Source organism: Vigna umbellata, chromosome 3, assembly GCF_029865625.1.
Source record: "Vigna umbellata cultivar VRB3 chromosome 3, Vumbellata_1.0, whole genome shotgun sequence".
Taxonomy (NCBI): domain Eukaryota; kingdom Viridiplantae; phylum Streptophyta; class Magnoliopsida; order Fabales; family Fabaceae; genus Vigna; species Vigna umbellata.
The window spans coordinates 6,441,908-6,456,242 of NC_142167.1; the positions used below are offsets into that span (position 1 = coordinate 6,441,908).

The 14,335-nt window shown below is 36.7% G+C and overlaps 3 protein-coding genes across 4 annotated transcripts; 2 read left to right on the forward strand and 1 right to left on the reverse strand.

Moving 5' to 3' along the window:
- Window positions 1-6,536, forward strand: LOC124833530 (disease resistance protein Roq1-like). Of its 2 annotated transcripts, none has more exons than XM_088108413.1 (5): window positions 1-692; window positions 3,365-4,472; window positions 4,614-4,904; window positions 5,005-5,396; window positions 5,485-5,639. In XM_088108413.1, exons 1-5 carry the CDS (start codon window positions 196-198, stop codon window positions 5,504-5,506), a joined length of 2,310 nt encoding a protein of 769 aa, XP_087964539.1. In that variant the 5' UTR covers window positions 1-195; the 3' UTR covers window positions 5,507-5,639. The 2 variants fall into 2 exon arrangements, with proteins under 2 accessions (XP_087964539.1, XP_047163994.1); XM_047308038.2 differs by adding an exon at window positions 5,898-6,536 and having other exon boundaries at window positions 12-692; window positions 5,005-5,802.
- A 905-nt stretch (window positions 6,537-7,441) lies between these two features.
- LOC124833526 (large ribosomal subunit protein eL6z-like) lies at window positions 7,442-9,205 on the forward strand. Its single transcript, XM_047308033.2, has 4 exons — window positions 7,442-7,747; window positions 8,269-8,375; window positions 8,623-8,804; window positions 8,898-9,205. Exons 1-4 carry the CDS (start codon window positions 7,494-7,496, stop codon window positions 9,051-9,053), a joined length of 699 nt encoding a protein of 232 aa, XP_047163989.1. The 5' UTR covers window positions 7,442-7,493; the 3' UTR covers window positions 9,054-9,205.
- Window positions 9,206-9,963: 758 nt separating this feature from the next.
- On the reverse strand, window positions 9,964-13,808 carry LOC124833532 (FT-interacting protein 1-like). The gene has a single exon (XM_047308041.2). The coding sequence runs from the start codon at window positions 12,616-12,618 to the stop codon at window positions 10,195-10,197; it is 2,424 nt and encodes an 807-aa protein (XP_047163997.1). The 5' UTR covers window positions 12,619-13,808; the 3' UTR covers window positions 9,964-10,194.
- Between the last annotated feature and the right edge of the window lie 527 nt (window positions 13,809-14,335).

The following is a 14,335-nucleotide window of genomic DNA, read 5'->3' on the forward strand; positions in this document are numbered from 1 at the left end:
AAAAGTTAGAATTAAAAAATAACATTGACTTCATTATTTTAACCACAAAAGTCAAATCACATATTCTTAACAAAAAATAGAAAATACTTAGTAAAGAAAAATTTAAAATAGAGAATTATTTTAATATATCTAAATTTATAATATAAGATTATATATCATACGCAAAATGTGAGGTGTTTGTGTTGAGTTATTTCCATGGCTGTGCCATCATTCTCCTCTTCCTTCACCTACGACGTGTTCCTCAGCTTCAGAGGAGAAGATACTCGTTACAGTTTCACCGGCAATCTCTACAGAGCCCTTCGTGACAGAGGAATTCACACCTTCATCGACGACGAGAAGCTTCCCAAAGGAGACGAAATCACCTCTGCACTTGAGAAGGCAATCGAAGGTTCCAGAATTTTCATCATCGTTTTCTCTCGCAACTACGCCTCTTCCTCCTTTTGCTTGAACGAGCTCGCCTACATTCTTCCCTACGCTAATAAAAATGGTTTGCTGGTTTTGCCACTCTTCTACGACGTCGTTCCTTCCCACGTGCGCCACCACACGGGTAGCTTCGGAGAAGCTTTGGATACACATGAAAACAGGTTCAAAGCTACGAGTCAGGGTTTTGAGCTTAACATGGAGAAGCTCAACAAATGGAAGATGGCTCTGCGTGGAACAGCTAACTTATCTGGCTATCATTTCAAACATGGGTACCCATCTTTTAACTTCTTTGTTTCTGTCCATTCATTGTTTATCGCTCCAGATAACCTATAAATGATTTATTTTTGTTAAATACAATTTTCACAAATGATGTTATTATTTATTATTTTTAATTGATACCAATTAGAGTTGTTTTGACCGATACCAATGGAAAACCTAAGTCAAAGTTATTTATTGATCAAATTATATTAAGAAAATTCAACCAACACCATTAAAACTATTTTTCAACGACTTTTATCCACACCAATGAAATTATTTATTTTGTTTAAAGTTTTGAGGCTTAATAGCATTAATGGTCCCTATTTTCGTGGTTTATTCGAAATGGTCATAGTATTTTTTTTCTGTTCGATGTTGTCAATGTAATTTATGTTCAATTTAGTCATTTTTGCAGACAACATTTAGATCGTTAACGATCCACTGTGTGCAAAACTCAAATGAGATGACATTTAGAAGCTGCCACGTCACCATCTTCTTCAACCTTCAGTCTAAAGAGAAACTAAAACCCTAATTTCTCTCTAGCCACCTAACCCTAGCGTCGTCACACCTAAACCCTCAGGTCGCCACCGCAATCACCAAAGACCTTCAAACGCAACAGAAGATCATCACTAGGACGCCGCTGCGACTACCTCCACGCGCCACCATCTTCATCTCGTGCCTTCACCATCATCTTTTTCCCAGTTCGCGCTATCCCACAGCCCCACCGCCAACACCATGCCGTGGTGTTGTGCCCATCCTCTCCTTCCACCATCATCAATTGCACCGGAAACCTGCATCAAATCCAATCCAAAAAACCCATAAAAACCCAGAAACAACACCGATGTGATTCGCTATGTCTTCGCGAGTTCCTCCTTCTCCATTGACGCAACCTAGCAGTTCGAAACCCTCAACCCTATTGCGCTTAAGAACCACCATGTTTGCGAACCTGCTTCTCCCTCGTGCTTTCGTGCTTTCATCAACCTGCAACGAAACATAATCAACCCAAAAATTCCCAAATTAGAAACCCACAAAACCCTAATATTTCACATCCACCTAGTGCAAGACCACCAACATCCATCACAAGGGCAAGGCTGCAACGTCTTCATCTTCATTGAGACACCATCGCCGCGAGAAAGAACAAGAATCGTGACCACCACTGCTGCGCATCCATCATCACAACAGCGAATGACCCTTCTCGATTAGGACACCTGGCAGCTCCACGTGGGCAGTTAAATACCATCTCATTTGGGTATTGCACATCTGGATAATTGGCCATTAACGATTTAGTCTGCAAAAAGGACTAAATTGAACATAAATTACATTCTTTAGGACAACATTGAACAGAAAAAAAAAATTAGGACCATTTCGAACAAACCTAACGAAACAGGAACCATAAGTGCTATTAAGCCAAGTTTTAAAGTGATAGAAACAATTTTTTACCTTGAAAAATTTTAAGCTTTACTCTGTATCAATTTTTTAGGATAAGTTTTAGAAGAAACTTAATATTTTTAAAGTTATAAAAGTAATTTGATAATCTAACATTAAAGAATTTCAAATTCTATTTAAAGAAAAGACAAAATTGAAACATCTTCTATGATATCCCTTCCTTTCTCAAAGTGATGCTGCTTCTCTTTATATTTTTTAGACTTTATAAGCTCAATTAAGGTATCCACCGTTAACTTGATATTGTTTTTTTTGACTTTCCTGAAAGTTTCTTTCATATTAAAATGGATCATGGTTATTTTGAGTTATCTTCATCAAGTTTTCATTTTTTTATATAGGTCAATATTATTTTTGAGTTGGCATTAGTTAGAATTTCTTTTGTCAATATCAATAGTTTTTTTTTTACTTACATTAAATACAATTTTTTAAAGTAATGTCAATGTTTATTATTTTTAGTTTATATTATTAATGGTGTTCTTTTCTACCGATACCAAAAGTCGAGATTATTTATTCATGATGAAATTGAATAAAAGAATTCAACTTGACATTAGCAAAACTATTTTTCAACCGATGTTAGGTATGGCTTTTTATTTCATGATGAAATTGAATAAAAGAATTCAACTTGACATTAGCAAAACTATTTTTCAACCGATGTTAGGTATGACTTTTTATTTCATGATGAAATTGAATAAAAGAATTCAACTTGACATTAGCAAAACTATTTTTCAACCGATGTTAGGTATGACTTTTTATTTCACACCAATTAATTTATTCTTCTTCGAGTGACGCAAATCAGATTTTTTTTTCAGGGAAAATTGATACGAGTTATTTTCTAGTTAATATTATTGAAGCTATTTATTCATCATTGGTGACTAATTAGTTTGAGAGCATTATTTAGTGGTGGTTGTTAGTTATTGATTGAAAATTTGTTTGATTGAAGTATGTAGTGTGTATTTTTTTGTTGTTGTCCATATTTGCAAAGTTTCAATGATGAGTTTTATATTTAGTACTAATTGAAATACTTTATAAAATTTAATAAATTTAAATTATCTTAAAACAAAATTTATAATGAAAGGAATCCAAATTCAATGTATATAAATGTAAAATTTCAAAGTTTTTTTATAAGGTGTAGAATAATAATAAATATATTTTTTCTGAGATAATTTTACTAAAATAATTGTATTACTTTTGGTGAGAAAAAACATAATTTGAAGGGATATATAATTTGAAACTGATTGAACAGGGAGGAATATGAATACGAGTTTATCAAGAGGATAGTTGACTTGGTCTCCAACAAGATTAACCGTGCTCCTTTACACGTTGCGGATTATCCAGTTGGACTAGAGACTCGAGTGCTAGAAGTAAAGTTGCTTCTAGACATAGGATCTGATGATGGTGTCCACATGGTAGGGATCCATGGACTCGGTGGAGTTGGTAAAACCACACTTGCTCTTGCAGTGTACAATTCCATCGCTGACCATTTTGAAGGCTTGTGTTTCCTCGAAAATGTGAGAGAGAATTCAAACAAACATGGCCTACAGCATCTTCAAAGAATCCTTCTTTCTCAAATGATTGGAGAAAATAATGTCAACATAACTAGTGCGAGACAAGGGATTTCAATGATGGAGCATAGGCTACGACAGAAGAAGATTCTCTTGATTCTAGATGATGTTGACAAACATGAACAGTTACAAGCAATTGTTGGAAGACCTGATTGGTTTGGTCCCGGCAGTAGAGTCATCATCACAACTAGGGACAAACATTTGTTATCATGTCACTTGATCGAAAAATTATATAAAGTGAAGAAGTTGGAAAAGAACAATGCTCTTCGACTGCTTAGTTGGAAAGCTTTCAGAACAGAAGAAGTTGATACAAGTTATTTGAATGTAATGGATCGTGTACTAGCTTATGCTTCTGGCCATCCATTGGCTTTGGAAGTAATCGGTTCGAAGTTGTTTAGAAAAAGTGTAAAGGAATGGGAATCTGCCATCAAACAGTACGAGAAAATTCCTAACAATCAAATCCTTGAGGTGCTTAAAATAAGTTTTGATGCTTTAGAGGAAGTAGAGAAGAGTGTTTTTCTTGACATTTCTTGTTGCTTCAAAGCATATGCATTGTCAGAGGTGGAAGATATACTTCGTGCTCATTATGGTGATTGCATGAAATATCATATTGGGGTGTTGGTTGAAAAATCTCTGATAAAATATGGTTATAATTCTGTAGTTACAATGCATGACTTGATAGAAGACATGGGTAAAGAAATTGTCCGGCAGAAATCTCCAGATAAGCCAGGGAAGCGCAGTAGATTATGGTCACCAGAAGAGATAATTAAAGTTTTGGAAGACAACTTGGTAAGACTCATGAATGGTTTGTTTCGTTCTTTGATTTATCTTTTTCTTACTATTATGTAATATTTAAATTTAACTAAGCATTTGTACTGCAGACTAACATATATCTGCACTATGCTTGATTGGTGCCTTTTCTGTCATCAGGGAAGTGGAGAAATTGAAATCATATGTTTAAATTCCTCCTTACCTGACAAAGAAGAAATAGTGGAATGGAACAGAAAGGCCTTCAAAAAGATGAAAAACCTCAAAACACTTATCATTAAAAATGGTAATTTTTCGGAAGGTCCTGAATATCTTCCGAATAGTTTAAGAGTACTGGAATGGTTGAAATATCCTTCACAAGGGCTACCGCCAGATTTTCGTTCAAAGCAACTTTCCTTATGCAAATTACCTTCAAGTTGTTTTGGGTCACTCGGATTGGCTGAGTTTTCAAAGGCAAGTATGGACGGTTGATTTTCCAAACCCAATATATAAATAAACTCCCATCCGCATTGTTAATTTTTGTTTCCTTGTTTGTCCTTTTTGGTTGCTGCAGAAGTTCATGAATATGACTCTTCTGAATTTTGACGAATGTGAAGGTTTAACACAGATACCTGATCTATCTGGGCTGCCAAATTTAGAAAGATTTTCATTCAAGAATTGTAAGAGTTTAATTACAATCCATGACTCCATTGGCTTCCTAGGTAAGCTTAACTCCTTGAATGCTGTTGGTTGCAGCAAGCTTAGGAGTTTCCCCCCCCTCAAATTGACTTCTCTGGAAAATCTTGAACTTTCATATTGTTACAGTCTTGAGAGGTTCCCAGAAATATTAGGAAAAATGGGACAGATAACAGAACTTGTCTTGGAGGACTGTCACATAAAGGAATTGCCAATTTCATTTCAAAATCTCACCGAGCTTCAAACATTACAGTTGCGTTTGTGTCCAAGGTTAAGGTTACCTAGTAGTATAGTCATGATGCCAAAACTGGCCAACATTATTGCTTGGGAATCTAAAGGGTGGCTATTTCCAAAACAGGTCGAGGGGGAAGAGAAAATAGGCTCAATGGTGTCTTCAAACGTAGATTGTCTTTATCTCCCAGGCTGCAAACTCTCAGATGATTTTTTCCCAATAATTCTTGAATGGTTTGCTAATGTAAAAGATTTAGACCTATCAAGGAATAATTTCACGGTTCTTCCTGAATGTATCGCCAATTGTCACTTGTTATGCAAGCTTACTTTGGATGCCTGTGATAGTCTTCGAGAGATTAGAGGGATTCCACCAAACATACGACAGTTATTAGCAAGAAATTGTAAATCCTTCACTTCTTCTTGCGGAAGAACTTTACTGAATCAGGTTTTGTCTTGTTTTTCTTTTGTTACGTATTTGATTTGATGTTGAGGACAGTGTACGCAATGGTGCTAAACTTATTGATCATTTGTGACTAACAGAAACTGCATGAGGCTGGAAACACCATGTTTTCGTTTTCAGGAGCAAGGTTTCCAGAATGGTTCGATCACCACAGTCGGGGACCATCTTGTTCTTTCTGGGTTGGCAAAAAATTCCCTTCCATTGCTCTTTGTATTGCTATTGGACCAACTCATTTGGAACACGTTGAAATTGTTGGACCTATCATGATCATCAACAGCATTGAATGTTCATTTGATGGGGAAGAGAATCCTTATTTATATATGTTCCCTCATCACACATATATTTTCGATTTGCAACATATAGTTTTTTCAGATTATCTAGACAGATTTGTTTCAGAAAATGAATGGAACCACGTGGAGATTACATACTCAGTCGAGCAGAGATTCAAGGAAAAAGACAAACATGCGGTGACCCCAATCTCTATAGAAAATGGAATCTATGTGTTCAAACAGAGGAGCAACATGGAGGATATTCAATTCACTGATCCCCACAAAAAGAGAAGATTAGATGTTGATCCAGAGTAGTAAAAACCACCCATTGTAGATTCATGCAAGTGCAAGCTTGTAAAACAAATTAATTTCTTGCAGCAATGCTGGATAATGATTTGAATTGAAATTAGCAGCGTATTATCAGCTAAATATTTTGCCTTCCTTTTCAAATTGCAGAGCCCATATAGAAGTTTGCTGAATACAAAATAAAATGTCTTGGATGAAATAATAAACAACCAATTTCCTGAGTTTCCTCCATTTATATCAATGATTCACGTAAAAGTTAAAATTCTAGGTCCATTCCATACTCTGCTATTTTTTTTTGTTAAATTCATCAGTTAAAAATTAAATATTTTTTTCAAGAGTTTATGTTAAAAAATCCCACTACTAGAACTGAACTTTTACATTACTATAAGAGAAAATATACTTATTTTTCTATAAAATTATTTGATAATCATAATTTTTTCTATAATGAGTGCATTTTTGGACCATCCTAGTTTCTTTGCTGTTTATAAAGTGAATGTTGATCTAGACTCTAGTTAATATTTAAGAAAGCATCCCAATTATATTAAAATTAATAAATTTGGATTTGTGTACGAAAATTAGTTTTGCAATTTCTTTAAACATAAACTAATTTACAAAAGGGGAAAAAAGGATTAAATATAAGAAGCAAATAATTAACGTTATTTATAGAATCAGCACGGCATTCTACTAAAAGAAAAAATAGAAATTTCACAACAATATAAGAAAGAAACATATTTCTCTACTAATTCAATCAAATTTCAATTCAAATAACTCTAGAGGATAATTTTATAGGTTTGAGAAATTATATAATTATAAAAAATATTTGAAGAATTAACAGAAAACTCTAAGTTTACTCACTTTCAAAGATTAATAATTTAAAACAATCTCGTAAATTATACGAGTTATAAAGGTTGTTAGAGAAGTAGCTACCACGTATGCTATTTGCGAAAGAAAAAAGCCCAAACCTCCTAGGGTTAAGTTTAGAGAGCCCAACCCATTAGACGGAAACGGTGCGTTTGAGGCGCATATATAATAGACTAAGTATTAGGGTTTTGCAACACGAGCCTCATCAGAAGCGGAAGAAGCAGAAGGAAAGGAAGAGCAATGGCGCCGAAGAAGCCGAGAAGCGTGTCAAGGAACCCTGAACTCATTAGGGGTATTGGGAAGTACTCAAGGTCCCAGATGTACCACAAGAGGGGCATCTGGGCCATCAAGGCCAAACACGGCGGCGTTTTCCCTCGCCACGACCCTTCGCCCAAGCCCGACGCCCCGGCCCAGAAGCCTCCCAAGTTTTACCCCGCCGACGATGTCAGGAAGCCCCTCGTCAACAAGCACAAGCCCAAGCCCGCCAAACTTAGGTACTTTCTTCCTCACTCTTGTGTGTGTATCTGATGCTTTGATTTGTTTGGTATGATGATGTATATCTTTCGGTGGTCTTATTGTTGTTGGAAAATGTGGAACAAAAGAAGGGTTTTTAGTCTTCGGATTGAATGATACACATATTGAACCTTCTTGTATTTGTGTGTCATAGAGTTTTTGATTTGTCAGCTATGATGGATTTTTAATTGCTCTGTGGTTCGTAACGTTAAAATTGAATATATCTTGTGGTTTAGTGGTCTCTTGTTTGGAATATTTGGAAAATATGTGATTTTGTGTTATTTTTGTTGAATGATGAATTTAACTGTTTTCCGATATATGGGGAGATTCATTTTTTAATCTTAGTGACTTGTTGTAAATTGATCAGTGTGCTTTAGTTGTCAGGGTTTGTGTTGCATATTTTATTGGATGGTAAAATGAGACCTTTTAGTTGTTAGGAATTTTAACGAGTGTGTTTTGTTTTGTTGTTTGAGGCCTTATATTTGGTATGTTTCCTCTTCAGGGCTAGCGTTACTCCAGGAACAGTGTTGATCCTGCTTGCTGGCAGATTCAAGGGAAAGAGGGTTGTTTTCCTGAAGCAGCTTCCATCTGGATTGCTTCTGGTAACAGGTGTGTTGTGCTTGTGATGAGATTAAACTTTGTACAACAAGTTCTTGCGTGATGATCTTTGCCGGTAACAAGTTTTTCATTTTGTTGTGGTCATTGTGCCTCAATGACTTAATCTGATTGCTCTGGTTTCTCACTTCTTGAACATAAGTGATTGACAAGGGTTCCTTCTTATGTTTACTGTTGTCTACCCTTCAAAATGCTTAGTTCTGTTTATAATGTTTTGATATTAATGTCTTTGCGTTTTTAGGGCCATTCAAGATCAATGGTGTTCCTCTTAGAAGGGTGAACCAATCTTATGTCATTGGTACATCTACAAAAGTGGACATCTCTGGTGTTAGTGTTGATAAATTTGATGACAAGTACTTTTCCAAGGATGCCAAGAAGAAGAAAACAAAGGGAGAGGGCGAGTTCTTTGAGGCAGAGAAGGAGGTTGGTTTTAAAATTTGATGTTAATGTGTCGTCCCTTGTTTGTTTGAAGCTGCTTCTGTAATGCTGATCTTTATTATAATTTTCCCATTGTAGGAGAAAAATGTTCTTCCCCAAGAGAAGAAAGATGACCAGAAAACCGTGGATACTGCTTTGTTAAAGGCAATTGAGAGTGTTCCAGACCTGAAGTCTTACTTGGGTGCTAGGTTTTCTTTGAAGGCAGGAATGAAGCCCCATGAACTAGTCTTCTAGAGGCCTAAATTATTTTTCTCATTCTGTTTTGTCGAGCTTTCTCTTCGTAATAGTTGCACTGTCTTCGTTGTACTGGAACTTTATTTTTGTTAAAGTTTTTTTACCAGTTTTGGTTCTAGTTGATTAATACATTATTATCGATTGATACATTAGTATGTGTTTTGTCTCCATCGAAGTTACTATTATGCGTGTGCAGTAACCAGGCAAAAAGTTTGTTATTTTGTTGTGGTGGATAAACTCACGTTATTTTACCTTTGAACACCTATACTACCATTTTGTATCCCATTCTGCCTTAGTGCTGCGATGTAAATTCTAGGGAAAATGTTTTTAGTTGGTTTTAATCCTTCAACACTGAAATGGTTTGAAATTTGCATTTCTAAAATTTTGCAGAGATTAGTTAATAATTTTTATTACTATATTTTGGAAACTTTAAAATCAATGTAAAATGAGTGGTGGTGGTATAGAAGAATCATTGAACTCTAATTCAATTTTTATACACTCGGCAGTTTATTTTGTTAGTTTGATTCATAGTTTTAAGGTAGAAGTTAGAATAGAATTGTTGAAAGATGTTGAATTTGTGAAGCTGTTGGGTTGGATTCATAGTTGAATTAAGTAGACAGACTAGGGTTTTAAGCGTAAGCCATTTGTCCAATTCAAAGAACTCCATTCAACCCAACATAATAAATATAAATATATAATAACAAATATTATTTATCCAATTTTTTTAAGATAATATTATATTTTACAATATGAGTATTACTCATTTATGTATTATAAATAGGTTCTATTACTATTTTTATTATTATTAAGCAACATTAGAAATATTTATTTTGAAGGTATGGTTTTAATTAGCATCCAGTAAGTGCATGTCATACTAACAAACCAAGCTATTTGCATAATTAGACTGCTGTGTTATCATTGATATCGACTAGGTAAGTTTACAGAACTGTGAGACTATGATACAAATATCAACCATTTCAGTTTTGTTACACAGGTTAAATTCAGTGATGCTGATCTGAATCAGGTATCTAACATCGTCAAATGAGAACATTGATCTTGAATAACAGAAATTCCATTAAGTTACATTAAAAGTAAAGCTCCACCAAATGAAAAAAATGCATAATGAACTCTTTCCTATGCATCACAGCATGCTATCTGTTCTAGCTGGAAGCCTCTTGAAGAAGTTGCTGGGTACAGAAGGAAGTTTGCTACGAAACTTTGGGTGCCTTAGATAATACATACCTGTTACCATAGCCACCACTTTTGGTGGAGTTGCGTAGAGAACCACAGCTGAACACAAACTGAACACTACGAAGAGGCTGGTGGCTCTGGTGTCTCTCCAACTCAGTAGAGAATGAAACCTCTCTCCCTGAGTTGCTATGTCCCCAACCACTGTTTGGATCCTTCCAGCAACACTTCTAAGCTTGTCATACCTCATTCTCACCACATCATGCGGTCTAGAAGTTGGGAATGTGTCAAACTCTTCATCAAGTTCATCAGCGTGAACTGCTTCTGCCCATGAGAGTTTTGTGTCCATGTGGGGTGGGTTTCTAGGCCTAAACCTATAGTTCCACAGGCCGATCAAGAACATGTAGAGGAACAAAGTTGGAAGTATCAATTCAGGGTAGCAAATGAGTATGAGGAAGAGAATGTGAACCAGGACGGATGTGATGGGGTTCTTCCAATGGCAAACTTGGCTAAACCACTGCCCCATTGTGATGATGCCAGAGAAAAGTGACATGATGCGGAAGAAGTTGGCTTTGCTTCTTCTCATGCTCCACATGTTGGAGTCAACATCCAACATGTACTCCACCACCTCCTTCCTCAGGGGAGGTTCAGCTCTTCCAAGCCTCCCGGCCACAATGTTCATGGCTTGGTACCTCAAACTCTCTATCTGGTTTACTGTGAAAGGGCGCAAGTAATGCATCTTTGGAAGCAATGGTTGACCATAAATGTAAACCATGTTAGCCAGTGAGAGGCTAGTGAACCTCACGGCTAGCTGAAGCTCACCCATTTTCTTGACACCATGAGGGTGCAAAACAAGAAGTGGATAACTATGAGTGTATATCCTATGAGCTTCAAGTGTTGAGAGTCTAATTCTTACCTTTCCAATTCTTGAATCCCTGGCTGCAGTGCCTGCAGTGGCTTTTTCGCCCCCACCTAAATGGCAGTTGTCGAAAACACCAAGTGTTATCACAGAGCATGGATCATAAACCTCCCATGTGTATTGCTCATTCCATTTTGGACTATGAGTGTCAAGAATTGTTCTGGTTCTGACCCATTTTTGACCGTACTTTGCCACACAGTATGCATCTGTGCTGCCATGGCCATCCCTCATCTTCATTGGGAGGAGTCCTTGTGCTCCTAAGATGCCTACTTCAAGTACCCCGATAGGCTGCTTCCATAGCTGTCTAGCTGTTGGTCTTTGGTCACTTGAGTACAAAGTGGACTCATCAAGGACGTGGTATCCACCTTCAAGGCAAATTCGTAGGTGAATCCTGCTTGAAAATTTGAGCTCATTTCTCCTATCAGCTTCCATCATTCCAAAACCAAACTTCTCAAGATTAAACCAGCGCGAATGAACTGCCCTGTGGTCTAGCCGCTTCTCAAAGAGGGTCAGTGGCAAGACTATCTTCCCAAGTACTTCATCTTTTGAAGGGTGCACGCGATCCTCCACAGTGATTGTCAACTTCTCCTCAAATGGTTCAGCAGCCACAAAGACCAAATCTTCGTTCCAAATTGGTGTGGTTGTTCTAGTTGGACATATCTTGGTCTTCAGCACTTGGTTCCCCATCTGAGCCTTGACAAACACGTCTGGCAACCGGTTTCTGTCACTTGGTATCACATCTTGTGCTTCAATGACATTCACCCTGAGATACCACAGCTTTGGTGACAGATAAACCTTTGATCTGACATTGAAAACACCTTCTCCATACACAGTCGCAGCATCAGAATGCCAAGCCTCTGAGAAGGCCTCATCAGCTTGAGTTCCCATCCACACTGCAAGCATGATATCACCACCTCCTCGCCGGTCATCGATTCTGTACCACTGAGGAGCCAGTGGACTATCCGGGGGAACTCTGGTTGGAACCTCGTTGAGATCAAATGCCACCCTTCCAATACAATCATCTCTTCCCAACATTTCTTTGTCTTTCACTATGACTTCCAAAACAGAAGATTGAATTCTGTCTTTGGAGAAAGCGTAGACTTGGTTCCATTCTGGGTTTGTTTTATTCTCTATGTGCTTTGTTCTCCCTTTGTAGTTCCCCAGCTTCACTTCCACATAAGGATCACATCTTGAGGTAAGAGTGCTGCGGTGAAGATCCTTGGCTTTCACTACCCTTACATACAGAAAAAACATCTGCTCAACAAGGTCATGTGTGCTTGAGAATCTTTCTCCACCAGTCATCCACCCTCTTCTGGCATTTGGCCACCGCTCCCCCCCGAGCTGTGGATCGGTCTCCCTCAGATTGTACTCTTCATCTTGCCTACTGGGATGAGCTTGAGGACCAACTGAGTGCATTGTGGCTGGAGCAACTCTTTGTCTTCTCTTTATTGAAATCATTGGCTGCTGCTGCTGCTGCTGCTTGGTGTTTGTGTAGTTGCTGTGTTAAACCTAGGACAGGCTCTGTACTTTCTTTTAGATCTTGACCAGTATCAATGCCACTACACTGCAGCTGAGTTTACTTTCTCAGCTTCTTTTGTGATTGATTTTGGGGTGTCCTCTTTGTGATCAGCTTTTGATGTTATGTCAGACAGGTCAATATTTTATGTGGCTGGGAATGGACAATGAGGAAGATTGGTAGTGTTGCATTTGCATTCTTGTACTTTTTGGTGAAATTGGAGATGAGAGGTTTTCAAATTCTGAAGTAGGAAAGTTAGAAGGAAGGTTTTGTTGCATCCAAACGGAATAACAGATTGTGATTCCAAGTGGGGTTCAGGTTCTTTAGGATAATTCTGGTTTTTCTTAATTGGTGTTCAAACTCTACTTCAACAAATGCACTTGTGATCTCTTTTTGGGCATAAGATCATGAGCGTCAATGATCTCCAAAACTACCTTCAGCAAATGCAATGTGTGTATGTCACAGCAAGCTAAAGCTTATATGGCTGTCAACAAGTAACCCAATATTCGATTCTGAAGCAACCAGATTCTACTTAAGAAGGCAAAAGACAGAAGAAAACACAGTGGTGGTTGTCTCACTTTCCTACACAATAGAACTCCTCACTACCTTGGCTTAAGAAAGGAATAATATGATGAAGAAGCTACATGAGCTTTAGCCGTAGTAATCTTAATATGGAAAAGGAAAACAGAAAAGAATAGACGAAAAGCCTCTTGTTAACTCACATTACATGCTTTCTGATGGAGAGATTGTAATTATGAGTGATTCCAACACATGAGAACAGTTACTTGGTATGAAACATGGAATCCTAAATGGTAAATAGAAAATAGTTTAATTTGTTTTTACTAGGTTTGTGTGAAAATGATGTAATAACTTAATGAATGGGGTTGTTTGAAAGGATAAGTTCTTTCTTGAATGTGCAGCAATGTGAAAGTAGAGAAAAAGTGAGTAAAACAGGACGTGAAAGGCAGATTTGAAGCTGCAAGAAAGCAAAGGTGGCTTGGCTCAAGTGCTTCTGCTGTGACAATTGCACAAAGATGCTTTCCTTGTGCTTTATTTCCCTTCTACTTTTAAGAATGTATATTATAATTTCTCTCTTTTATCTTCACACTGCTTATCTTTTTAAATTTTCGTATTTTACCTTGCCAACTCAATCCCTGCCTAAAGTTGTTCATAGCTTCTATGGTGTTAACTTTTTAAATAAGATCACACACTTGATAAGAATTAGACCCATAAACAATAATTCTTTTAATGGCTAAAATTCTTTGGTTTTTATTTTCGTTTTAATTATTTAATTTGGTTTCTTTATTTTTTTTTAACAAAGTTCTAATTTTTTAAAACATTCAATTACGTCATTTTCGTTATATTATCATTAACGTTGTTACATTCCATTTGTCATATTTTTTTTGTATTCAATTCAATTTTTATATTTAAAATTTAGATCAAGTTAAATTCTAAATATGTTTGTTCAAACAGAAACAAATCAAGTTAATAGTATTTCTGTAACAATTGATATTATGGATTTTAAGTTTATATAAGTAATATGAGATCCATAGTAAGTGAGAAAATCACCTGTTTAATAGAATATGCTATTGATAAATTTTTACCTCTTATTTTGGTAGGTTGGTTCAGAAGAGTGCATATACAAGAAAGAAGTTTGAG